The sequence below is a fragment of the Gymnoscopelus braueri genome (assembly GCF_963280865.1).
Source record: "Gymnoscopelus braueri genome assembly, chromosome: 24".
NCBI classification, from domain to species: Eukaryota; Metazoa; Chordata; class Actinopteri; order Myctophiformes; family Myctophidae; genus Gymnoscopelus; species Gymnoscopelus braueri.
Window position 1 is genome coordinate 3951675 of NC_137626.1, and position 25856 is coordinate 3977530.

Below are 25856 nucleotides of genomic sequence, written 5' to 3' on the forward strand. Positions count from 1 at the left end.
TAGGACAAAGGTTAGCGGATATCAGGAGAGGAGAGGAGAGGAGAGGAGGGGAGAGGAGAGGAGGGGAGAGGAGAGGAGGGGAGAGGAGAGGAGAGGAGGAGGGGTGCAGTAAGGTTGTTTTTTTTGGGGGGGAGGGGGTTAGGACGAGGACTGAACCTATTTATGTAGATGTGAGGTGAACCAGTAGATGTAAAGCTTTAGCTGGGTGCTAATAGTCGACATGAAGTGCTGTATCCTCCTTCTATTAGCCCTGCTGCAGTCTCACTGCTGCTCAGGTAAGTCAAGTGCTGTGTCTTTCTCTGTGTCTTTCTCCTCGTATTGAGCTTGTAGATCTGCTACTTTTGATGCTTTTTTTTGTGTGAAGCTGTAGTATGATCAAGTAGGGCGTTAATCTACAAAAAGAATGTAGAGATGAGAGGTTTGTGCCCTGACAGCAACGATATGTTTCCTCAGGCCTGATGCTGTTGAAATCATTCTAAAAACGCCTTCTAAATCCTGAAATTTGAAGTTTTCTGAAAAACTTCAAATATGTATTCAAAAATTACAGCAAATGTATGTTGCTATATACTGCACAAGTTCAAAATGTATAAAAAATCTTTGGAAAATAGCAGATCTACAAGCGCATTGTGAGCTTGTAGATCGGCTATTTTCAAATGGCCGAAATGTGTATAGAGCGTCGCAGTTCCCGCCCACTTCCTGTTTTTTTTGGTGCCGGAAGAAAAAACTCAATGCATTTTTCCATTGACATTTCCAAAAATATTTATATCTATTAATTTAAGCCTCGAATCAAGCCATCACGAGATGACATGAATCATGACCATAAAGCGTTTTTTTCTGTGATTTTATTTTGTTTTATATTTAATTATATGATATACTATATTTAATAAATACCCTTTGTTTTGCCGTTTTCAACAAAAAAAAAATCACATAATCAAACGTTTATGGTCATGATTCATGTCATGTCATGATGGCTTGATTCGAGGCTTAAATTAATAGATATAAATATTTTTGGAAATGTCAATGGAAAAATGCATTGAGTTTTTTCTTCCGGCACCAAAAAAAACAGGAAGTGGGCGGGAACTGCGACGCTCTATAGGGCTGAAGTGGTTAATGTATTTTTTGTTATAATAATGGGTTAAAGCAGGGATTTTCAACCAGATGTATTGCAGGTTGGTCCCTGGCCATGCATTCAGAAATGCAGTAAAATTATACTTTTTTTTTAATTTGACTTTTTTTTACTAAATGTTGCTACTCTTGTTTCTTGTTTGTGAATAATTAACTTAAAGGACAACTTTGTTTTTTTTTACGACCAAGGTTTATGTTTTAGATTGTAATTAAAGTAAATAAAAGATGTGTACATTTTTTTTCATTTACTGCTTTCTATAGTTTTAGCAATTTAGCAAATCTTTTTTTTACAATGGGCGGGGGCATTCGGGCAGGTGGCTGAATATGTCTTCTTTACACCCTGTGGTCTTTGATGGCCAGATGTGAGTTATTTGGGGGCTAGAAGAGCTACTGTAAATGATAATAAAGAAATCACCTGGTTATTGTGTAAAAAAAAAGACATATTTAGCCATCTGCCCGAATGCCCCCGCCCACTGTACAAACATCGCGAAAATTGCAAAAAACTATAGAAAGCAGTAAATGAAACATTTTTAACACTCATCTTTTCTTTACTTTAATTACAAGCTAAAACATAAACCTTGGGTGTAAAAAAAAAAAAGTTGTCCTTTAAGTCGAATCTAACATTTCAAAAAGTCCAGTGACCTCTTTGGATGTAAACATCCTGCTAATGCTCACAGAAATACATTATTAAGTCTCACATCATCACACATTAGTGTGATTGACTGAAAGGGACTTATTTTGAGAGAGGACTTGGTTCTGTCCTGCTTGGTCCAGAGAAAACAATAAATAGTCGATGCATTCAGACGTGGCAGTAGGCCTATATATATCCAACAACAACGTTGTGCTTCTTGACACATGATATCCCTGCTCTTTACTGATAATACAATGCTTTGAAAACCAGTGGTGGAAAGCAACTAAGTACATTTACTCAAGTACTGTACTTAAGTACAATTTTAACTTGAGTATTTCCAACACTTTTACTTGTACTCCACTACATCTCAGAGGGAAACTTTGTACTTTTACTCCACTACAATTATTTGAAATCTTTAGTTACTAGTTACTTTATAGATTTTTATTATTATAACAAAACATACATTAACCACCTTCAGCCCTATATACATTTCAGCCATCTGAAAATAGCAGATCTACAAGCTCACAATGCGTCGCATCGCGACGCATTGTGAGCTTGTAGATCGGCTATTTTCAAAAGATTTGTATACATTTGAAAACTTGAAATGGGACATTCTGCATAATGAGTACTTTTACTTTTGGTACTTTAAGTACATTTTGAATTCCGGACTTACTGGTAACAGAGTATTTCTACATTGCAGTATTGATACTTTTACTTAAAGGAGGAGTTCACCCAAAAAATTACTTATTTTCTATCAATTGCACACCCTATGAAGCCACAAGTCCATGGATTATTTTTAGTTTTTGTCACATTCCTAAACTAATAATTTGATTCCCGTCTCCTACCGGCTAATGTATCCGGTAGGAGACACAAAGTAGATTATTTGTGTCTCCTACCGGAAATACACACAGTCATCAAATTATTGTCTTAGGAATGCCACAAAAACAAAAATAAATCTATGAAATCAAGGCTTCATGGGGTGTGTAATTGATAGAAAATAAGTCATTTTTGGGTGAACTCCTCCTTTAAGTAAAAAAGAAATAGTACTTTTTCCACCACTATTTATTTTGTCCAGCTCATGACGGTATAGCCTGTGATAGTGTGATTAGTAACAAAAAAAAACGAATCTTAACCCATGGAATGGTGCACGACGGACCCACCCGACACAATAGTGGTGGTCCCCAGGTTGCTCTTGGTCAGGATGGTGGTCCCTGGGTCAGAATCAAACCCCCGGTGTAACGTATATATGGTTTTTTTTCCCTCAGGTCTGCCGGTGTACAACTCAGAGATGGCCGTGATGGCAGACAGGGGTCTGGGAGCGGCTCTGACCGAGGTCAACACTATGTACGCTGTGAGCCACCTGTACCGAGTCACTAGAGGATCTGTGACACGGGTGAGGAGATGAGACACACACACACACACACACACACACACACACACACACACACACACACACACACACACACACACACACACACAGACAGACAGACAGACAGACAGACAGACAGACAGACAGACATTACATTACAGTCATTTAGCAGACGCTTTTATCCAAAGAGACTTACAATAAGTGCATTCAACATAGGTAGGGAACAAAACTACTAATCACCAGAAGAAGTGCATTTTCTGCTAAAACAAGCAACTAAGAGTATACCTAGCGCTAAGGTAAAAGTGCAATATATCAGCTACCTACTTTCTTAAACAGATGAAACAAATAGGAAAATCAAATGAGCAAGAGCTAAAACAAATAAGTGTATCGACTAAACAAGATCCAATAAAACAATACAACAATAAAACAAGCGTTCGTACAACTAGTTAACAACAAGTAGGCCAGGCAAAGAGGAAGGGTAGTGTTTCCTGAAGAGGTGGGTTTTCAGCCTGCGGTGAAAGATGGGCAGTGACTCTGCTGTCCTGACATCAGTGACTCTGCTGTCCTGACATCAGTGGGGAGTTCATTCCACCACTGTGGGGCCAGAACAGAAAAAAGCCGTGACTGTGTAGATCGGCCAGAGGGACCACTGAGCAACGAGGCAACCAGTCGCCCCGAGGCGGCAGACCGAAGTGGTCGGGCAGGGGTGTAAAGCCTCGACCATAACCCGGAGGTAAGAAGGAGCTGTTCCTTTCACTGCCCTATAGGCTAGCACCAGGGTTTTAAACTGGATGCGAGCCGCTACGGGGAGCCAGTGTAGAGAACGGAGAAGGATAGTTGTGTGGGAGAACAGAGGAAGACAGAGGACAGAGGACAGAGGACAGACAGACAGACAGACAGACAGACAGACAGACAGACAGACAGACAGACAGACAGACACACTTAGGGTTTGGCTTAAGTCTACCTGTAAAACTATACATAATCCTAATTAGAGGAACTACAGTATTCTGATACATATGAACCAACCAAGGAAGACATCTGTTTGTTCTGATTATCGTGGAGCTAAAATACCTAGCAGGCCTACATTAGCGCTGATATTTTGCATTCCATTTGACGAATAATGAATATTATAGTGGCGCTATATATGCAAATTCTGTAATGAATAAAATGTAATTTGGTCAAAGGATCTGACACAACTTTTGACCTGATGGTCAAGATTCCCCTGAGCAAGCAAGGCTCTATTAGCCCAATGGTCAAAAAATGTCAGAACTTGCGCAGGAACCCGGGTTATAAATCCGGGTTAGAAGAGGAAAGTTACGTAGTGCAGCTTTAAAATGCCTTTGAGGAAACCCAAGTACATTAGCGCTGAGATGTTGAATTCCATTTTTTTACGTTGAATCTATATTAATAATCATATTAACAATAATAATCACGTGTCCCAGGTCATCCCTGTTGCCACGAACACGTATGACCTTCTGCTGAGCTTTGGCGTCAAAGAGTCTGCGTGTTTGAAGAGTTCCAGAGAGGATCCTCAGAGATGTGCCTTCAGACCCGGCTTCTTCGTGGTAAAGACACTCCTCGCCTTAAAAGGGATAGTTCACCCCCAAAATGACTTTTTTTCTATGGATTAGTCACCCCATGGAGACTTGAATTCATGAACCGCTGCCGGTCATCAAATTAATGTCTTAGGAATGCAACGAAAACAAAAACATATCCATGAATTCAAGTCTCCATGGGGTGACTAATCCATAGATTTCTTTTTTGGGTGAACTATCCCTTTAACTCACTCAATCCAGGATATTTTATACTTCGGCTATTCAAAAATAGCAGATATACAAGCTCATATAGCGCTTGTAGATCTGCTCTTTTTGAAAAATATTCGTGAAAATGTGTGCAACTCTTTGAATATAGGCTCTTTTTTTTTTCATTTTTGTTCACTTTAAAAAGTGAAAAATTTTAACTAAAATCTTTGCTCCAGGGGGTAAATATTGTTTTGGGGGGCACATATAGAGTTGGGCGGGTCCGCGGCCAAATACGTATAATTTTGGGGTTCCTTGACATGAAAGAGTTTGAGAAGCACTGCTCTAAATGGCACATGGTGCACATGGGTTCATGTGAGGTCAGTAGGCCTGGTGTTGACAGACCTCTGAATGAACACTGTTTGACTTGGCATGGAGGCATTCCTTCATACAAACAATCCATGATGATACTGCTACGGACGTAACATTCATTAACTGAGCTAATTACTACTGATAATACCCTAAAGGTAGGGTATAAGTGATTTTCTTTGGTTAACAAGTGTTAAATATCTCTATATTCTGATAGTACTCATTGCTATAGAGTGTTTGTTCAGTAACAGGAGTCTCCTTGTCTCTCCGGCTCATTATTAAACAGAAAATACATTTTCAGGTCGGGATACCAATTCTATCCAATCAGGATATAGAACTCAGTCAGGATATAGATTAAACAAGTGGAATTGGAAGTGATGCAAAATTGGAACTGGAACACTATAAAAATGAAGCTAATAAATGGGTACTTTCTCCTGATTTTGTCACCTACCTGAAAATGTATTTTGTGTTTATTAAAGAGCTGGAGAGACAGGGAGACTCCTGTTACTGAACAAACACTCTACAGGCTAGCAATGATTACTATCAAACTATAAAGCTATTTAACACTGTTACTGAACACACACTCTATAGCAATGATTACTATCACAATATAGTGCTTTAACCTTTTAACCCATTAAGACCTGGAACTGTGTCATTTTTAGATTTGAGCTAAAAAAGCATTATTTTACACTTTGGGCTATTCAAAAATAGCAGATATACAAGCTCATAGCGCGGCACCGAGTGCCGCGCTACGAGCTTGTAGATCTGCTATTTTTGAAAAATCGTGAAAATGTGTGCAAATCTTTGAATATATATTTTTTTTAAGCGAACATTTTTAACTCAAATCGTTGCTTCTGTGGGGTCCCTGGAACTAAATATTTTGATGGGGGTCCGCGGCCAAATACATATCATTTTGGGGGTCCTTGACATGAAAAAGATTGAGCACCACTGATATAGAAACATACGTTTTTCAGAAAACTGTTGAGATTTAGGAGACGTGTAGAATCGGCTTCAGGTCTCAATGGGTTAACATAAAAACTTTTTTTTTTAACCACAAAACTACATTTAACAACAATGCACAATGGCACATATAAGTGAAGCTTATATCTCTGACTTCTCCTCCCTCCATCTCTCCAGCCCTCCTCTTCCTGTGTCAGTCGTGTGCGTGTGACGGCGGTGTCTGCCCAGGTGGTGGCGCTCAGGTGCGGCCATGGCTCCAGCTCCAGCTCAGAGTCCAGCAGTGAGGAGGTGAGAGAATGATAGAGAGACAGTAGAAAGAAACACTCAGATAGAAGATAGACCCTCCACATCATCAGTGCCCATAAAGGGCCTTTCTGTGTGGAGTTTGCATGTTCTCCCCGTGTCCCCTAGGGCAACGGTTCTCAACCTTTTCAGGCCGCGACCCCCCAAAATAATCATATAAAAACTAAAGTGGGGACCCCCCACCCTGACAAGCACTTGGAATTGTATAGGTATTACATTTAGTTTGACTCGGTTCCACAGATACATAATGAAATAGTCGATCTACAAGCTCACAATGCTTTGTGTTGCGAGGCGTTGTGAGCTTGTAGAATTACTTTCAAAATTGTTGCCTCTTTCTTACATTATTTGACAATTTGGCCAATGTCTGACCAGTTTTTGGTATTTTTTCAATTCTGTATATTTTTGTAGGTATTACCTTAAATTGTCACTGTCATCTGGGGACCCCCCCAAAATCATGTGGGGACCCCTCTAGGGGTCCCGACCCCCAGGTTGAGAACCACTGCCCTAAGGTAGGTACCCTCACAAAAAAACGTGCAATATTCCTGGTCTCTATACTGCCGTCCTACCGGGGAAACTCCCCCCTCTCAGGCGATAAGAAGCGGCCTGCTCGCTCCTCATGCGTTGAAGGAGGCATGAGCTCAGTTCTGGGCTCTCCCCAGGCTGGCAGAGGGAGAGTAGCACGCAGGATTACAAGCTTAGGCAATTGGCACTGGGTGAAAAAAATGGGTTACAAAATCGTGGGATAAAATAAATAAATACAAAGATAGAAGAGATACAGTACAAGCACTCAGAGAGAAAGGAAATAAAACACACACACACGCGCACGCACGCACGCACGCTGTCGGGTGGAAACCTTGCATGTCCAAAACTGTTACTTTACATGAAATGGGAAAAAATAACTTCCAATGGATCTAATGTAATTATTAATTAGTCACAAGCTCGGTTTATCAAAAAAATAAATACACTTTTCATTGGTTCAATATTTATAAAACCCACACAGACCCACTTACTGTAACTGCTTTCACTTTCACATAAAATTAACAGATCCACAAGCTCACAACACGTCACATCGCGACGTGTTGTGAGCTTGTAGATCTGCTATTTTTGCTACTTGTGTGTGACACTGCAGTAATATTGAAGTAGGGAGTTAATTTACGAAAGAAAAAACTAAAGATACGACAGCAACTATAATTGTAAATTGCAACTAAGGTGGCATCCCAAAAGGAAAAGACTTCATACACTACCATAACACCATTATCAATAATTATTATGTTCTTAACATGTAGCTTTTGTTCTCTATACCAACAGATCTTCTCCAGGGGAAGGCAGCATGTCAATATCCCATCATTTGTCAACAGAGGTAATGACACATAATATTATATTATATTGTATATTATTGTCAAACATAATCAATGATCAGTCTGTTTTATGTAAAGAAATATATATATATATATAAATAAACAAACCATGGCAATACGCTTTTGAGATTACCCAATTCTCTTCCACTTTCAAGAATCACAGCGTTAGAACAAAATACACGTTAATTTGTATGCAAGTTTTAGCTTACTGTCATGTCAGATATGTGATCCTAAGAAAGGACACGACTTCCAACTCATTGAACTTACTTTAGCACCGTTTGAGTGAAGTCTTCACAGCCTTCTAACAGGACTACACACATCAGTGACCAGACACCACAATGGTCTCTGGTGGTGTCACTGACGCCTGTTTGAATGTGTGAGAATATTTAAAGGTAGGGTAAGTGATTTACTTTGGTTAAAATAAGTGTTAAATAGCTCTATATTGTGATAGTACTCATTGCAATAGAGTGTTTGTCCAGTAACAGTGTTAAATAGATCTATATTGTGATAGTACTCATTGCTATAGAGTGTTTGTTAAGTAAAAGGAGTCTCCATGTCTCTCCAGTTCTTTATTAAACAGAAAATGCATTTTCAGTGCTCTCTCCTGATTGGCTTAAATGTTGTCACCTACCTGAAAAGGTACTATATTGTGTTTACTAAAGAGCTGGAGAGACCCCTGTGACCCCTGTGAAAAGAAGATTTTACCAAAGAATATCACTTACCCTACCTTTAAATTCCTCACAGGAAGTAATCAGAATCACGTCTGATCTTTTCTCCTAATGTTCTCTTCAACCTCCAGACCCAGCACCTCAAACTCCTGCTGCTCCTCCTCCTCCTGCTGCTCCTGCCAGCCCCGCCCGCTCCGTCCTCAGACAGGAGGTGGAGGTCATCATCCCCAGAGGAGACGTCTTCACCAACTACCTGGACTGAGGAGAAACGCAGAGAAAACATGTCCTTGTCGTCGGGCAGAAACCACTTATCTCCATATTACCTTTTATTTTAGATTTTTGGGCGGTGAAACCGCCCCTATATGTGAGGTTTGGATATTTGCACACCAAATCCTGCGCTGTGATTGGCCACAAATGTACCCCCCTAACCCTGCACCGTGATTGGCCAATCACAGTCTATTCAGGACTGTGATTGGCTAGGGAAACATGACACATGTGCATAGCCCTATAAATAGGACCATAACTAAAAAAAACTATGAATGTTTTTTTTAAAGTTATGGTTTCTTCCATCACTTCTTCCATCACTGTGATGACCACTGTGACCACACCGCCCACTTCACACTGGGTGTGATTTTTAAAAATCTTTATCATCCTAGAGCGTCACACAAAAGCATCAAAAGTAGCAGATCTACAAGCTCGAAACGCACCGCGTTTCGAGCTTGTAGATCTGTTACTTTTGATGCTTTTGAATTTGAATCGTGAAAAGTAAACAGTTTTGGAATTTTTTTTTGGTTTCCACGCGACAGAGACGACGTACAGTGTAGTCCTGTTAGCTGTTCAATAAACAAATAATAATAAATGGATAAATCATGTCAGTTGCTCCATGCCCACCACAGGGTACTTTGAGGGTCATTTGTTGTGCATGAATTGTGATTGTTTGATGTAAAATAGCATTGCTGTGGACGAATGTGACGACTCCGTGAACAGCTTAGATTTTAACGTCTTAATGCATGCCGACGTCTAGAGCAGGGGTCTTCAACAGGGGGTTAGGAACCTTTGTGGATAGGAACCTTTTCTTTTTTTTTACATTAACCACTTGAACCCTTGCATCACTATTCTGAGGGGAATATCAGCTGAAAATATAAAATCTGCTATTTTAGGCAAAGAGGTTTGGTGGTGTAGAGGGAAAAAAGACCAAGTACAGAGTGAAAGGTCACGTATTGACGCTTTAAGTGGTTTAAAAACACTCATCAACATGAATACAACATAGAAAAGATAATGTGTAAATAAACAAAAAACAAACTAACAAGTCTATGAAGCCATCTATGAAATCTATGAAAGAGTTTAATCTGGGCGTCTCTGCTTCATCTCTCTCTCTGAGAGATCATTACATCCTAACAGAGAAAGAATAGTATATAGGGCCCTATTTTCGCCCGTGCCTTACCCATTATCCCTAAACTTCTTTGCCATTTTTTACTCTTTTTAAAAACATTTTCAAATGGTTCAAATAGCTTCTACAAGCTCACAACGTGTCGATGTAGATCGGCTAGTTGGACTATTTGAAAATGTTTTGAAAAATAGTAAAAAAAATGGCAAAGAAGTTTAAGGTTAATGCTGGGTAAGGCACCGCCTTCTCCAGCCCAACCCGATCGCCAGAGGAAACGTTCTCTTTGAACGTTTTTGAAATTCCGTGAATAGAGAACTGGAAAACCCGAAATTCCGTGCATAGCCGCCTCGCATCTCCCCCATTGTGACTAAACCATTTCGGAGGCGCGCAGTCTCAAGGGAATTGTCGCCACGTAAGGGGCCACCGAGCGAGCTAAAGCGAGTGAGTTGCCGTCCCGAACGTTGCGACATTCCCTTGTGCCTACTCAGCGCCGTTTGAGTTATGTACCGATAGGCACAGAATCGTAAATTTTGTTGTGGGGACTGCTCTGCTTCCGGGTTTTTCAGGGTTGCGACTGGTTACGCCCACCGTGGGACTCGCCGTACATATGCACGGAATTTCGGGGTTTCTAGGCGACTATGCACGGAATGACATGCACTGGATCCGTGCAATGTATACTAATTCTCTGGCGATCAGGCTGTCCAGCCTTAAACTCATGCAGTTCATGGTCACACCACAAGAGGGCGACCGTGGTCCACTCCCACTGTACTGTAAATGAGCTTGAGTGAACTCACTTGGACTCTGCAGCATATTTACACATTGATCTAAACACCCACCATGCAAATAAACAGAGAGACGCAGAAGAAGCCGACTCAGGACACACGTTGAGGTCAGGTTTGAACATTTATAGTGTTTTGTTTTTTTCAGTTTAAAATGCAAGAGAACACATCATCACGTCTTGTTATCCCCACACACATCTTTTTAAATCTTCCTTCATTTCATTTGGCCCCTCCTCCTCCTCACAAGGTTAGAATCAGCACATCAACAACTTACATACTTTGTAACTGTGTCCAACAAACCTGTCCATGACAATGATACTCAGCCATTATGAAAGGATACACCGCCCCCTGGAGGGCAGACCAAGCACTATAATGGGTTATAAGCGAGATAAAGACATAGCATGTTATAAATAGGCCTTGTAGAGAGTGGTCCATCTGTGTTATAAATAGGCCTTGTAGAGAGTGGTCCATCTGTGTTATAAATAGGCCTTGTAGAGAGTGGTCCGTCTGTGTTTTGAGGTTTCTCCAATGGTACTTGTTGCTTATATAATATAACAGTCTCTTTTCTGAACGCTCTTCAGGTTAACTGCTTTCAACGAACACGTCTCTTAAACCTTTCAACCCTGACACTACCAGCTGCATTCTTTTTTTTATGACTAACTGTTTTTTTTTTTAATGGTCCACAGTTATTAATGACGTCATCATTCATGACACGCAAACAGAGACAGGCCATTGGCCCACGAGGGTGGCGGCAGCACTGGCATTGGCCATACTCACACGACGGTCATACTGCCTGTATTATGTCATACTCGGGGGGGACCGTGGGATAAACCCCCCCCCCCCCCCCCCCCCCATTTCATTTAGTTTGACTCGGTTCCACAGATACATTTAATAGCCAAACATTGTGAGGCATTGTGAGCTTGTAAGATCAGCAATTTTCACAATGTTTGCCTCTTCCTTACGTAATGTTTGACAATTTGGCCAATTTGGTATTAAAAAGTTCTTAAATGTCCTTGAATTGTAACTTTAGAAATGTGCAGATACCCTGTATAAATACACTTATACTGTACGTTGGTTTGCTTACTTGCACATTAAGCAAATTATTGGGGACCCCCAAAAAACAATCATTTGGATACCTGCCTGGGGAGGACCCCCCCCCCCCTAGTTCCAAGTTTGGAAACTACTGGCCTACAGGGAGCGTTCACGTGACAAACTATTCCGTCCACCGCGGCTTGCCAACTTAAGACGACGACGCTCGGCGCGGGTGCTCACTCACCTAGCGGCTCGCGCACCTAGCGGCTCGCTCACGGACGCGCCGGTGATTTTAAAATCATGCAGTTTTGTTATAAAAAAATCTCGCACATTCGCAGGACGTCGAGTGAACCAAAAAACGAGCTTCGGAAATAGCATTTCACGCGAGCGTGACGTCATGGCAAAATGGCCGCCGTGTGTAAAATGGTCAACTGAAGGCGTTGCTGCTGGAGGAAACAAACAAACAAACAAACAAACAAACAAACAAACACATGATGCACTGTGGAGGTGCAAGACCCCAGACTTGACCTCCTCCAGCCGTTTGCTAATGGCACCGTGAAAAAAAAAAAACAACCACACACATTAAACACATACATTAAAACATACCGAGTTGAAAGCAACATTCAGCCCTGAATGCTCGCCAGTTGATTGTACGTGACGTTCCACACCTTGGACCCAGCCTTCTGTCTTACCGACAACTTCATGTAATGTTCTGTACATTATATAAAAAAAACAGTAGGGGGGAGGAGGAGGGGTTACTTTCCCACATGGGTGGATCCAAACTGTCCCTTTTCTTTTTTAACTGGCTGGATCGTGACACCATGTGGCTTTAGAAGGCGGCGGGTGGAGCCAATAGCGGCGGCCGGGGACTGTACAGGTATAAACAAAATGAAACAGACACGTTCAGGTCAAAAGGTCAAGCCAAAACGCACACACACACACACACACACACACACACACGCACGTGCACACACGCCACCACAGGTCCTCTTCACCAACCTTTCAAGTCCACTATAAGACATGTTTATTTTCTTTGCATTAAATAAAAAAAAGGAAAAGAAAACAGTACACAATAGATACAATGCTCAGTTTTCTTCCAGTTGCACACAGTCCTGACTCAGTCACATGGTTACTGCACACAGTCCTGACTCAGTCACATGGTTACTGCACACAGTCCTGACTCAGTCACATGGTTACTGCACACAGTCCTGACTCAGTCACATGGTTACTGCACACAGTCCTGACTCAGTCACATGGTTACTGCACACAGTCCTGACTCAGTCACATCGTTACTTCAACGCTAATTCTTTCCTGAACAAAGATTCATTCGTGTTCCGTCGCACGAGGGCGGCACTTGCCAATAAGAATCGATCTACAGGCATGGTGTTGTGTGACACGTTGTTGTTGAGCTTTTGTAGATCAGTTCTTTTTAGCAAGCAACACAGTCGTATTGCAGATTATACATTAAGCACAAAGCTACAATCTGGGACTTATTTTAACCCATTAAAACCCGGAAAGCATCTGCGTCATTTTAGATTTTAAACACTTGAACCATTATTTTATACTTCGGCTATTCAAAATCGTGAAAATGTGTCCAAATCTTTGAATATATATGTTCTGAAAGCATTTTTTTTTACTAAAATCTTTGCTTCTGGGGGTCCCTGGAACAAATATTTTGAGATGGGGGTCCGCGGGCAAATACATATAGTTTTGGGGGTCCTTACGGATTGTAGCTTTCCGGCGCAGTGTTTTTGAGATACTGAATCCTGAATGCCTGCAGTTTCATGTATTCCAACCGTTCCCATGATGCCTTCTCTCAGTACATTCCTTCCATTTAGCTCCTCTCACACCTTTGTTTGACCAGCTAATACAAAAAAAATGATGATTAGATAAAATGTACGTAAATCTGATAAAATACAAAACGGAAAGAAAATCCTTTCATTTAGCAATCATTAAATAATTTCATATAAAAGCAAAACAAAAACAACAACATACAATCCCTGTTCCACGAAGGCCTTCCTAAACGTTTACTAGTCAACGCCTAACGAACACACACACACACACACACACACACACACACACACACACACACACACACACACACACACACACACACACACACACACACACACACACACACACACACACACACACACACACACACACACACACACACAGACACACACACACACACAGAAGAGCTTCAGGTTTGTACAGCTTGTCTTTACAGGTCCATGCAGTACCAAAGCAGAAAGATCCTGATGAGTTCTCTATCTCTTTTTTTTTTATAACCCTTTTAGACCTGGAAAACCTATAATGTTGTTATTTATACCTTTCAATCCGGGGGAAGCATTCGTGTCATTTTAGATGTTACTACTATATGTCGTCACTGACGGGCAGGAACCTCGGAACTCCCAAGTTTCAAATTGTATGTTTTTTTCATAAATCAAAGTCCTACGTCATCATACAAGAGTGTTGCATAAAAGTAGTGAAAATAGCCGATCTACAAGCGCACGACGCCTCGCGAAGGCGTACTTGCAGATCGGCTATTTTCACTGTTTTTAAGTTTCACATTTTTAAAATGATAATAAAAAAGGAACGGTTTTGGACATGCAAAGTTCCCACCCGACAACAACGATATACAGCAACATGATTTAAAATATTTGAATAATTTGAATAAAAAATAAAGGTTTTTCAGAAAACTTTAGGCTAGGAATTTAGAAGGCGATTTTAGAAACAGCCTCAGGTCTAAATGGGTTAAATGTCTTTGTCTCTCTCTCTCTCTCTCTCTCTCGCCCCTCCCCAACAACACGTGGCACAAACTTATGGCAAAGAAGCGGATTACGCGAGTTGGCTCAGACCTGGATCACAAACAAGCATTTGGGAACAATTCTCACTGCCGTTTTGCTTCAGCCTATACTGGTACTGTAGGTACCAGAGAGGTACCTACCAGAGAGGTACCTACTGGTACTGTAGGTACCAGAGAGGTACCTACTGGTACTGTAGGTACCAGAGAGGTACCTACTGGTACTGTAGGTACTTACTGGTACTGTAGGTACCAGAGAGGCACCTACTGGTACTGTAGGTACCAGAGAGGCACCCACTGGTACTGTAGGTACCAGAGTGTAGGTACCAGATAGGTACCTACTGGTACTGTAGGTACTTACTGGTACTGTAGGTACCAGATAGGCAGGGATACGGTATATGAACATAGGAAAACGTAAATGAGTGTCAGTTAAGAACATTGCAGGAAAGCGCTTTGAATTTTTTCTTCTTCTTCCCAATGCTTCATTTATACTCTTCATCGTACGACGGTGTCACTTGCCGGAAATAGCAGATCTTACAAAGCTCACAATGCGTCACATCGTCTAATTTCGGCGAGTGACGACCGTCGTGCGACCGAATCGAGCTTCAGTCAACCCGGGTGACATTGTCTGCAGTAAACGGATAACCTGACACCCATGTGAACAGTCCTGACACTCCAAGCAGGCTAAAAACGTCAACGTGAGAGTCATTCACAAACACCACCAGGTCTTTCAGTATATACACAGTCATATTCCTTTAACAGGACAGAAAGTCTTTAAGGTCCTCCAAACAACACGGATCTTCAGGTTCATCCAGAAAAGGCCTTCAGGGTTGGCCTCCTGACGGTGGATCTCTGTGATGGAGGACCACTTCAGTCACCTAGCTATAGTCTACCATACAGTACGTCCCAAAGGGTGTCTCTTTCACCCTTAACACTCTCCGGTAAGTTTGGTGGCGTCGCCGCGCTTGGGCGGGGCGGGCGGCACCTTGGGCCCCCGCCGCAGCGTTGCATAGCCTGAGATGTTCCCGGAGGAGAAGCCGCCCCCGTTGCCCTGGAGCAGCTCGGGGGGCGGCGGCGGCGGCAGGGCCATGTCGTCCATGGTGCCCGCCGCCGGCTCCAGCTTGCCCGAGAGGTGGGCGGAGTTGAGCGAGCCCTGGCGGCCCGCCGACTTGCGCCTCAGAGTCCGGTGCAGGTCGTCCAGGAAGTTGGGCTGGCCCGAGCCGCCCTTCGGGGAGGTGGGAGGGGCGAACTGGGAGGAGGAAGGGGGCGGGGACACCGGGGGATCCGGCGTGTGGCCGCCGCCGCCGCGCCGGAGGAGCGCCGGGGTCGGGGTCTTCTTGAGCGAGCCCTTGTTCCAGGAGGGGATGCTGACGAGGGAGGCGGGGGGAGGGGGCGGGGGCGCCTGGGGCTGCGGGTTGACCACCGCCACCTTGGGCGCCACGCCCACGGCGTGCACCTCGCCCCCGGGAGGAGGAGGAGGAGGGGGCGGCGGGAAGAGCTCAGAGGCCGGCGGCGGAGGCGGGAAGTAGGAGGAGGAGGAGCTCTCGGGGGGCGGGGGGGAGGGGAAGTCGCCGGCGGCGCCGGACTGCTTGGCCTGGCCCCCCACCTTGGCCTGGAGGGCCAGGGGCAGGTTGGCCAGGTTCAGCTTGCCCGGTTTGGGGGGCGCCGGTGGCCCGGTGGGGGGCGGCGGCTCCCTGGAGGGAGATCCAGAGGAGGAGGAGGGAGGGGGAGGAGGGCAGGAGGGGGAGGAGTTGGACTGGGGAGCGAACTTGCTGAGCAGGTTCCTCCTGGACTCCTGGTAGGAGGTGGAGGAGTCCGCCTTCACACTGGAGTTCCTCTGAGGAGTGGGAGGAGGCTTCTTCCCTCCCAGGCCCGCCGAGGAGGAGGAGGAGGAGGAGGAGGAGGAGCCAGAGGGAGACCTCCTCAGCGGGGAGCCCATGATGTTCCCGGGGGGTGGAGGGGGCGGAGGGGGGGTGGGGCCCTGGGCGGGGGCGGGGGGAGGAGGGGGAGGAGGCGGGGGGGGGGCATGGAAGCTGCTGCCTCCTCCGCCCGTGTCGGGGGGCGGCGGTGGGAACTCCGGAGACTGCTGCTGCTGCTGCTGCTGCTGGCCCCCGCCCCCAGGCTGCCATTTTGGTTTGGCCTTGACCGCGGGGGGGGAGAGGGGGGCCTTGGGGCTCTCCGCGTGATTGGTGGGCTGCAGCGACGACGGCGACGACGCCCCCGGAAACTGACTGGCTATCTGCTTGACCAGGGAGACGGGGGGCGGCGGCTTGGACAGGCTGTGCTGCTTGGGCAGGGTGGGAGGGGGCTGGCTGTGGGCGTGGCCCGCCTGGAGGCTGAACTGCTTCTTGACGGGAGCGGCGGGGGGAGGGGGAGGCGGCGGGGGCGGGGCCTGGCTCCCCAGGGCGGCGGCGTTGACGGGCGGGGGCGCCGGGGGGAAGGGCGAGACGGGGGACACGGGCTTGGGGGCCGCGTGGGGCAGGAAGCCCGGCGTGAAGGTTTTGGGCGGCGGCGCGGGGGGAGGCGGGAACTGGGCCGGCCCCGCCGGGAACTGCTGGGGGGGAGGGGGAGGCGGGGGAGGAGGGGGCGGGGGAGGGGGAGGCGGGGGAGGAGCCGGGGCGGGCGGCGGGGAGTCTTCCAGGATGCCGTTGGGGGAGAGGAGGTCCCGGGGCGGGCTGGGGAACCTCTGCTTCAGCGCCTGCCTCTGGCCGTAGGGGCAGACGGGCTGAGGGGGCGGGCCCGGGGCGGAGGGGGGCGCCGGAGGGGGCGGGGGAGGAGGAGGGGGAAACGCCACACCGTTGGTCTGTGGCGCCGGCGGCGGCGGGGGAGGAGGAGGAGGAGGAGGAGGGGGAGGCGGAGTGAAGCCTCCGGCCGACTTCATCAGCACCGCCATGGCCGAGCCCGGCGCCGGCATGGAGGGCGGCGGCGGAGGGGGAGGCGGCGGCGGCACGTTATTGGCCGGGCGGACACTGGCGGGCGGAGCCGCCGGGGCCGGGGGAAGGAGCTGCTGGGCCATGGGGGGCAGGTGGTGCTGGTGGTGGTGGTGGTGGTGGTGGTGGTGGTGGTGGTTAGCCGCCGCCGCTGCTGCTGCTGCAGCCGCCCTGCTCCTAGCCGCCGCCCCGTTCTGGTTCTGCAGCCGGGTGATGGTGCTGAACTTGTACATGGTGGCCGGGGAGTGGTGGGACACACTGTGCAGCGGGGGAGGGGGTGGAGGCGGAGGAGGGGGTGGAGGGGGCGGAGGGGAGGGCTGCTGCTGGGGGGGAGGTGGGGGAGGGGACGGCGTGCGGGCGTAGCCGCTGTGAGCCTGTGGCGGCAGCTGTTGTTGTAGCTGTTGTTGTTGTTGCAGCTGTTGTTGTTGTTGTTGTTGCAGCTGTTGTTGTTGTTGTTGTTGCAGCTGTTGTTGCAGCTGTTGTTGTTGTTGCAGCTGTTGTTGTTGTTGCAGCTGTTGTTGTTGTTGTTGTTGCAGCTGTTGTTGTAGCTGTTGTTGCTGTAGCTGCTGGATGTGGAGGGGCAGCTGGTGCTGTAGCGGGGGAGGTTGAGCAGGGGGTAGGTACTGGGCCTGGGGCGGAGAATGGGCCTGGCTCTGGGGCGGAGCCTGGTACTGGCTCTGGGGCGGAGCCTGGAACTGGGGCGGAGCCTGGTACTGGCTCTGGGGCGGAGCCTGGAACTGGGGCGGAGCCTGGTACGGGCTCTGGGGCGGAGCCTGGAACTGGGGCGGAGCCTGGTACGGGCTCTGGGGCGGAGCCTGGTACTGCTGCTGGGGCGGAGCCTGGTAGTGCTGCTGGGGGGGAGGTGGGTGATGGGCTTGTTGAGGCTGCGGCTGGGGGGAGGCGGCCTGCGCGGGAGCCGGGTGGGAGTCGACTGAATGCTGGCTGTGATGGCGGTGGCTGTGGGTGGAGTGGGGCAGGGTGGCACACCTGGAGGAATCATGCCTCATCTGTTGAGAGGAAAGAAGAGGGTTCTCAGACGCTGACAGTTCAATATATACATTAAATATATATCACATTGTGGGACGGAAACCGACCCACAACAATTATACATTTGACGGATGGACTCATGAAATAATATTTAAAGGTAGGATAAGTGATATTCTTTTGTTACACTCGGGGGAAATGTCAAATTTCTCTTTTGGGTCTTGAGCTAAAATGTTTGGGAACCAGTGATGTAAAAATAGAGTTCTCAAAGGGCCTGAAAATGAAGGCCCGGCCCTAACTGGGCCCTACTGAGCCGGCCCGAGGCTCGGCCCAAACAATTACCATACTTTTAGGCCCGAAAACCCGAAAAGGTTTAAAAAATGAAGTGCTTAACTCATTCAGTGGCCAACATATTTCTGGCTTTATCATCCCTGTGCCAAGGCCAAAAATACATTGTAAAAAAAAAAGTGCTTATGAAGCGAGATACAGCCTTTTTCAGTAAGATGTTAAACAATAAGTGAATGGAGCAGCAAATCTTCAAATCATTATATCTTGGGTTCTGAAAAAAAAATTCCCCCGCCAAAAAATATATTTTTTAATTATTTTTTGCGACGTCATTGGCACTCTGGGCTTATAAAAACGTGACGTCGGCGACGTCAATGGCACTGAATGAGTTAATGTCCTCAAAGTCACGCATCCAACAAGCTCTGAACTGAGCAGATTGGACCTTCCTTTCCAGAAATTGTCGCCCGTTTATAATATAACACGGGCTAGGAAGGTCAGACGGGGACAAACTAGATACCTGAGTAAAGTTCACTTTGAGCTGCATCCAACACATCCACTGCTTTTTTATTTTTCTTCACGGAACCCAAGGCTCGGCCCGGCCCGACAAATTACCATAGATTTAGCCCAGCCAGGCCCAAAAACGTGGTGTCGGGTAGGGTCCGGGTTTGGGCAGAGTTTGAGAACTCTAGTGTAAAAGGACCGGTACCTTGGTGTTCTCCTCCATCTGGGTGCCTCTCTTCCAGGCCTCTGAGAAGATGGAGCTGACCACGCTCTGGGAGCGGCCGTGAGAAGAGCCAGTGTCCACGCCGCTGTCCGACTGGCCTGAGTGGTTGGACTGGGACTCTGCAAGGACACGCCATGACAGTTAGGCCATTTAGTACAAGAGTATTTTAACAGTATACTACAAGGACACACCATGACAGTTAGGCCATTTAGTACAAGAGTATTTTAACAGTATACTACAAGGACACACCATGACAGTTAGGCCATTTAGTACAAGAGTATTTTTAGTACAAGAGTATTTTAACAGTATACTACAAGGACACGCCATGACAGTTAGGCCATTTAGTACAAGAGTATTTTAACAGTACACTACAAGGACACGCCATGACAGTTAGGCCATTTAATACAAGAGTATTTTAACAGTACACAACAAGGACACGCCATGACAGTTACACCATTTAGTACCAGAGTATTTTAACAGTATACTACAATCGATAGGAAAATAAGTCATTTTGGGGTGAATTATCCCTTATTTCTGGAAGAACAGGAAACCTACTATATTGTTATCTATTGTTATTGACTGTTAGAAATGGATTATTTTGTTCTAAATATCTACAGGTTGACAAACTAGAAAGAGCTGATGTTCTGGACACTTTATATTGTGAAAAGTGTGTGTGTGTGTGTGTGTGTGTGTGTGTGTGTGTGTGTGTGTGTGTGTGTGTGTGTGTGTGTGTGTGTGTGTGTGTGTGTGCGCGCGTGTGCGTGTGCGTGTGTGCGTGTGTGTGTGTTCGTGGTCATGAACAAATAGCTGAAACCATGTCCCACATCTTAAATGTATACAGGGGACTCTACATAAGTAGACATGACAGGTGTATCATGCTGTATAAGCATTCTACTGTGAAGCCGAGCATGTTTAGCCTGTGTAATGATGATTCTGTGTTCTCTAACATTTCAGCTAACACCCCTGATGTCATTGTTGTTAATGAAAACCATAGGGAGGTGTTCATTCTCGAGGTCGGCTGTACTTTTGATTACAGCTTAGAAGAAGCCTTCCTAACCAAAGTGCTAAAATGTCATCAGCTAGAGCAGACCATCTCTCAGCTAGGCTACAGATGTAAACCTTTGGTTTTTATCTTTGGTAGTCTAGGGCACAAGCAAAAGTTGGTTGTGAGGGGCCTTCAAATGGTCGGCCTCTCCAAAAGGAGGGCTAAACAATTAGCTTGTTTAGCCCTCCAGATCTGGAAGGCTAAACTGCTCAAGGTACTGCTCAATATCAGCTATTATAGGAAGCCGTTCAATTTGGAGGAGGCGTTGTTTCCTTTAACCATGATTGTTGTCTGCTGTGTGTAACAATGCTCTGCCTTATATGCACTTTGTAACTGGCTGTTTCCCCATTATCTGACTGCACTGGCAGTGTTTATGTCCTTTGCAAGGCATTTCTTGTACTTTATGTGGACATAAATAAATATTTGAAATGTGAGAACCCACCAGGGATGCTAGCAGAGCTGGAGGCAGATCTGATGCTGGAGGTGGACAGAGAGGACCAGTCGTAAGCTGCTTCTGTCCTCTTCATGGCCTCCTGGTAGTTCATGTACAGCTGTTTCCCATACTGCACACACACACACACACACACATACACACACACAAACACACACACACACACACAGCGTTACTTTACATTTACAGTACGTAGATTGGAACCCAGCATGCAGTCATTTTGCAGGTTAGCCCAAGAGTTCCCAAACTTTTCAGGCTGTGACCCCCCAAAATAATCATAGGTGAACTGTTTTGTTTTTATACAATTTGGTATTAAAAAGGTCTTAAATTGTAACTTTATAAATGTGCAGATATCCTGTAGATTTCTCGTCATATTTTGTAATGAGTAATGAGTGTAATGAGGTGATCGCCGAGTGGATTGTGTGAAAAATAACATTCTATGATTTTTCAAAGGTGAGTGAAAAACTCTGGCAGTTAAAGAGTTAAGCTAATCATCTGGGGTCCCCCCCCCCCCCCCAATCATTTGGGTACCCCCAGTTTGGGAACCGCTGGGTCAGCCAACCAGACGAGGCTAACCTTAGCGATGCGGATCCCGTTGACCCACTGGTGCAGCGTCCTGACGTCGTCACAGCAGAGGTACTTGATGTACTGAGACTTCTTCTGGATCTGTGGATGCTGCCAGGAGACATGAAGAATAAAAACACTTTTTTTTCTATTATCTTTGCGTTGGTAATCTTTCATAACTATTTTATTTTTTGTTGTTGTATATCTTATCTAGCAATTTCTACACAGAAATAAGCGATAACATCGACAAGGTTTGTTGGCTATCTGGCTATACAGACTTTCCCTTCCCTGGCCATCAGCCAGCTCTGACTGGGGGATCCTGAGGTATTATACAGTGTAGGGGCCTTGTTTTGACTGTATTTACCTTGAGGGCCAGGCAGTAGTCCGTAGGGGCCTTGTATTTACTGCGGTAGTCCTGTCCGTAGTAAACATTGACATGGTCCAACTGGAGGAAACACACCAGATCTCTGGACGCCTAGAGAGGAGAGACGACAGCACACGTTTACACACGTTTACACACAGTAAAACATGTATAACCACATTAAGACACAGTAAAACATGTATAACCACATTAAATGTCTCATTCCTAAGCCAATAATTTGATGACCGGCAACGGTTCCGGTAGGAGACACAAAGGAGACTCTTTGTGTCTCCTACCGGAACCGCTGCCGGTCATCAAATCATTGTCTTAGGAATGAGACAAAAACAAAAAAATATCCATGAATTCAAGTCTCCGTGGGGTGACTAATCGATAGGAAAAAAAGTAATTTTGCGGGTGAACTATCCCTTTAAAATATTCAAAGATTTGCACAAATGTTCAGGATTTTTCGAAAACAGCAGATCTACAAGCTTGTCTATCTGCCATTTATATATGCCATTTATATCTGCTATTTATATCTGCTTGTGTATGAGCTTGTATATCTGCATGAACGATCTGACAAGAATACAAATAAACCAGGACAAAAGGAAACGCTAACACCCTCCCCTTCCCTCTCCTGGCCTTTTCTTACACTTTAAAATGCTTGAACTGTTCCTACTGAAACGTCTGTTTATAGAACATACTGTGAAGATGTTTACAAGTCATGTGGCAGCTACTGAAACAATGCTGTTGGTGTATATAAAATACCAAGATCATATGCACGTCGTGTAAATACACTCATGTTCTCTTTTTTTGCTCTTTTTTTGTACTTTCCCTCTTCTACTGTATTATTATTATTAACTATGCTGCTGCATTGTCTGAAGGAAGGAAGCCGGCCAAAAATGTTTTACTCTTATGTACCTGTGTACAAGATGTCACAATAAAGCACAACCTTGAACCAGTTCATATCTATACATAGATCTACAATAGATACATGATCACCCTTATTACATATTTGCTCTTCAATTGATGGCACAGTAGGTGAACATTAAACAAGCCACTAGGTGGTGCTATGGTGCATTTTGCCTCCCACGCCCATACAGCCCATGCAGTGGGGGGCGCCAGTGGGCAGATTGACTGCTAATTGGAGGCGCTACAGAAGTGCTGACTCAGCCTCTACCTACTGTAACTGCACACACAGGGAAAAGCATGATAAACTAAATATGAATCATAGCAGGCTTAGAGGGGAACTTTAAACCAGTGGTTCTCAAAGTGGGGTCCTTGGGGGGGTTCCAGGGGGTCCCCAGCAAAATGTGTTAATACAGCATCACAATCATTTGAACCCCTTTATCCATATATTAATATTATACGTTGGCTAATCAAAAATAGCAGATTTACAAGGTCGCAATATACTATTTTTGAATATTTTTGAAAAATCTTGTTTAAAACATTTAATTTAATTTAATTTCAAGTGAGGGTCTGTGGCCAAAAAAACACTCAATTTAGGGGTCCTTGACATAGAAATGTTTGGGTAGCACTGAATGAGCAGAAACTAAAGCACAGTGTGTGTGTGTGTGTGTGTGTGTGTGTGTGTGTGTGTGTGTGTGTGTGTGTGTGTGTGTGTGTGTGTGTGTGTGTGTGTGTGTGTGTGTGTTTCTAGTCGTTTCCCAGGCCTGCACACTGATCACAGCTCTAAACAGGAAATACCAACCAGCACATCGCTACGGATCTGGTTCCCATGACAACCCACATGTGTTTATTACCTCTCACTGTGTCATACGCACACACACACACACACACACACACGCACGCGCACGTGTCACACACACACACTCTCTCTCTGTCAATCAATCACTCACTCATTGACGCACAAAACTTGAATCCTTGCGTGAATCTGAATGAAGATATTTAAACACACACACGCACAGTACACACACACTTCGCATCCTGAAGTGGAATGGAACAAAAGCACTCACACACACACACACACACACACTGACCTTGGCCTTGCCCTTGGGGACGTAGTAGATCCCAGAGGCCCTGAGCAGGAAGTAGCGTTTCTTCCACGACTTCTTCCCGTCCTCCTTCAGCCACAGAACTCCCTCGATCTCTGGAACGGACACAGAGCTGCCGCAGAAACACTCCTAATAGACAGACACACACAAACGCACAGACTTTCAAGATCTTTGTAATACCTCTAAAATAAAAACAAAATAACATAATAATAAAAACAAGACCATTACTGCGTCAAAAGTAATGAACAAACTATACTATAAAAATGGTCAAACATTTGCCAAATTGTCAAATATTACCAAAGAAAGACGCTAACATCGTGAACATAGCCGATCTACATGCTCACAACGCCTGTAGATCGGCTATGTTCACAATACAGATCTGTGGAACCGAGTCAAACTCAATGTTATGCCTACAACTCCTCACCTCTAGCAAAGCCTCCTTATTCCTGTCTGCCATCTCTGACGTCTCCTTCCGCCCCAACAAGTAGTTCTGTGGACACACAGGGAGGAGAGAGAGACAGAGAGAGAGACAGAGAGACAGAGAGACAGAGAGAGAGAGAGACAGAGATACAAAGAGAGAGACAGAGAGAGAGAGAGACAAAGAGACAGAGAAAGAGAGAAAGAGAGAGAGAGAGAGAGAGAGAGAGAGAGAGAGAGAGAGAGAGAGAGAGAGAGACAGAGAGAGACACAGAGAGAGAGACAGAGAGAGAGAGAGAGAGACAGAGAGAGAGACAGAGAGAGACAGAGAGAGACACAGAGAGAGAGACAGAGAGAGAGAGAGAGAGAGAGAGAGAGAGAGAGAGAGAGAGAGAGAGAGAGAGACAGAGAGACACAGAGAGAGAGAGAGAGAGAGAGAGAGAGATGAGTTTGAGAACATGACCAACAACAAAACACTCCCATCCCTACCGGGAGAAATACATCAATGTGTGAACACAGCAGCAAGATGTGTGAACTGTTGTGATAAAAGAAGGTTAGCTAATGGAATACAAGCACCCTGAGGACTAACCATAACCATAACATGGACATAACGTCTCAATGATATAGCGTCTCCGACTGTATACTTTCACCATTTTGTTTCTTAAGTTGTTTTTATTATTTTTTGGCACTTGCTTTGGCAATATGAACGTGGAGGGAGAGAGAGAGAGAGAGAGAGAGAGAGAGAGAGAGAGAGAGAGAGAGAGATGAAAGTGGCTCATGTTGGCACAACTGGTCTTCTCATGTTAAATCAATTATTCACCTTTACTCATTCTGTGATGCACTGACCTACTTCCATCTTACTGTACACACGCACACACACACACACACACACACACACACACACACACACACACACACACACCATGCATAAACTATGGGTTTGTGTACACGTTCAGGGTTTACCCCTGAATGCTCAAGTGACAACACAATACGGAGAAGACAGCATGTGTGTGTGTGTGTGTGTGTGTGTGTGTGTGTGTGTGTGTGCGTGTGTGTGTGTGTGTGTGTGTGTGTACCGGGGGGTCCATATACAAACAGTATGTCGTCTCTGTTGAGTGTAAACCTCATATGTGCAAAACTGTTACTTTTCAGGAATCAAATGAAAAAGCCTACAAAGTAGCAGATCTACAAGCCAAAAACTTGTAGATCTGTTACTTTTGATGCTTCTGTATGACACTGTAGTATGATCAAGAAGGGCGTTAATTTATGAAAAAACACAACAAGTTAGAATATGGAGATAAGAGGTTTCTGCCCGACAACAACGATATGCTGTGTGTGTGTGTGTGTGTGTGTGTGTGTGTGTGTGTGTGTGTGTGTGTGTGTGTGTGTGTGTGTACCTGTGGGTTCTTGAACAGGGCGTACTTCTCGATGCGTTCTATGAACATCAGCTTGTTGTGGCTGTCTCTGGTCCAGTTCAGAAGGTTCTCCACCAGGTTCTCATGGTCCTCAAAGATACGCTCTGACGGGCAGACGGACAGAGAGGGAGGTATGAACATG

At 45.4% G+C, this 25856-nt stretch overlaps 2 protein-coding genes and 1 long non-coding RNA gene across 3 annotated transcripts in view; 2 read left to right on the top strand and 1 right to left on the bottom strand.

The window, feature by feature from the left end:
- Positions 1 to 220: 220 nt before the first annotated feature.
- Positions 221 to 8784, top strand: spp2 (secreted phosphoprotein 2; the record flags this gene model as incomplete). The annotated part of the gene is made up of 6 exons (XM_080421928.1): positions 221 to 275; positions 3022 to 3149; positions 4568 to 4690; positions 6371 to 6481; positions 7805 to 7856; positions 8654 to 8784. 6 exons carry the CDS (start codon positions 221 to 223, stop codon positions 8782 to 8784), a joined length of 600 nt encoding a protein of 199 aa, XP_080278054.1.
- Positions 8785 to 10832: 2048 nt separating this feature from the next.
- Positions 10833 to 13873, top strand: LOC308080840. Its single transcript, XR_013932750.1, has 2 exons — positions 10833 to 13051; positions 13190 to 13873. It is a non-coding gene; the product is annotated as an uncharacterized lncRNA (long non-coding RNA).
- Positions 13874 to 14815: 942 nt separating this feature from the next.
- The window catches only part of raph1b (Ras association (RalGDS/AF-6) and pleckstrin homology domains 1b), a 132053-nt gene continuing 121012 nt past the window's right edge, over positions 14816 to 25856 (bottom strand). The window contains exons 11-18 of the mRNA XM_080421929.1: positions 25697 to 25818; positions 24307 to 24372; positions 23868 to 24011; positions 21874 to 21984; positions 21522 to 21620; positions 20937 to 21057; positions 19432 to 19568; positions 14816 to 18463 (exon numbers count right to left, since the gene is read on the bottom strand). Coding sequence (XP_080278055.1) covers positions 15455 to 18463; positions 19432 to 19568; positions 20937 to 21057; positions 21522 to 21620; positions 21874 to 21984; positions 23868 to 24011; positions 24307 to 24372; positions 25697 to 25818 — 3809 coding nt within the window. The 3' untranslated portion in view covers positions 14816 to 15454. The remainder of the gene's footprint in view (positions 18464 to 19431; positions 19569 to 20936; positions 21058 to 21521; positions 21621 to 21873; positions 21985 to 23867; positions 24012 to 24306; positions 24373 to 25696; positions 25819 to 25856) is intronic.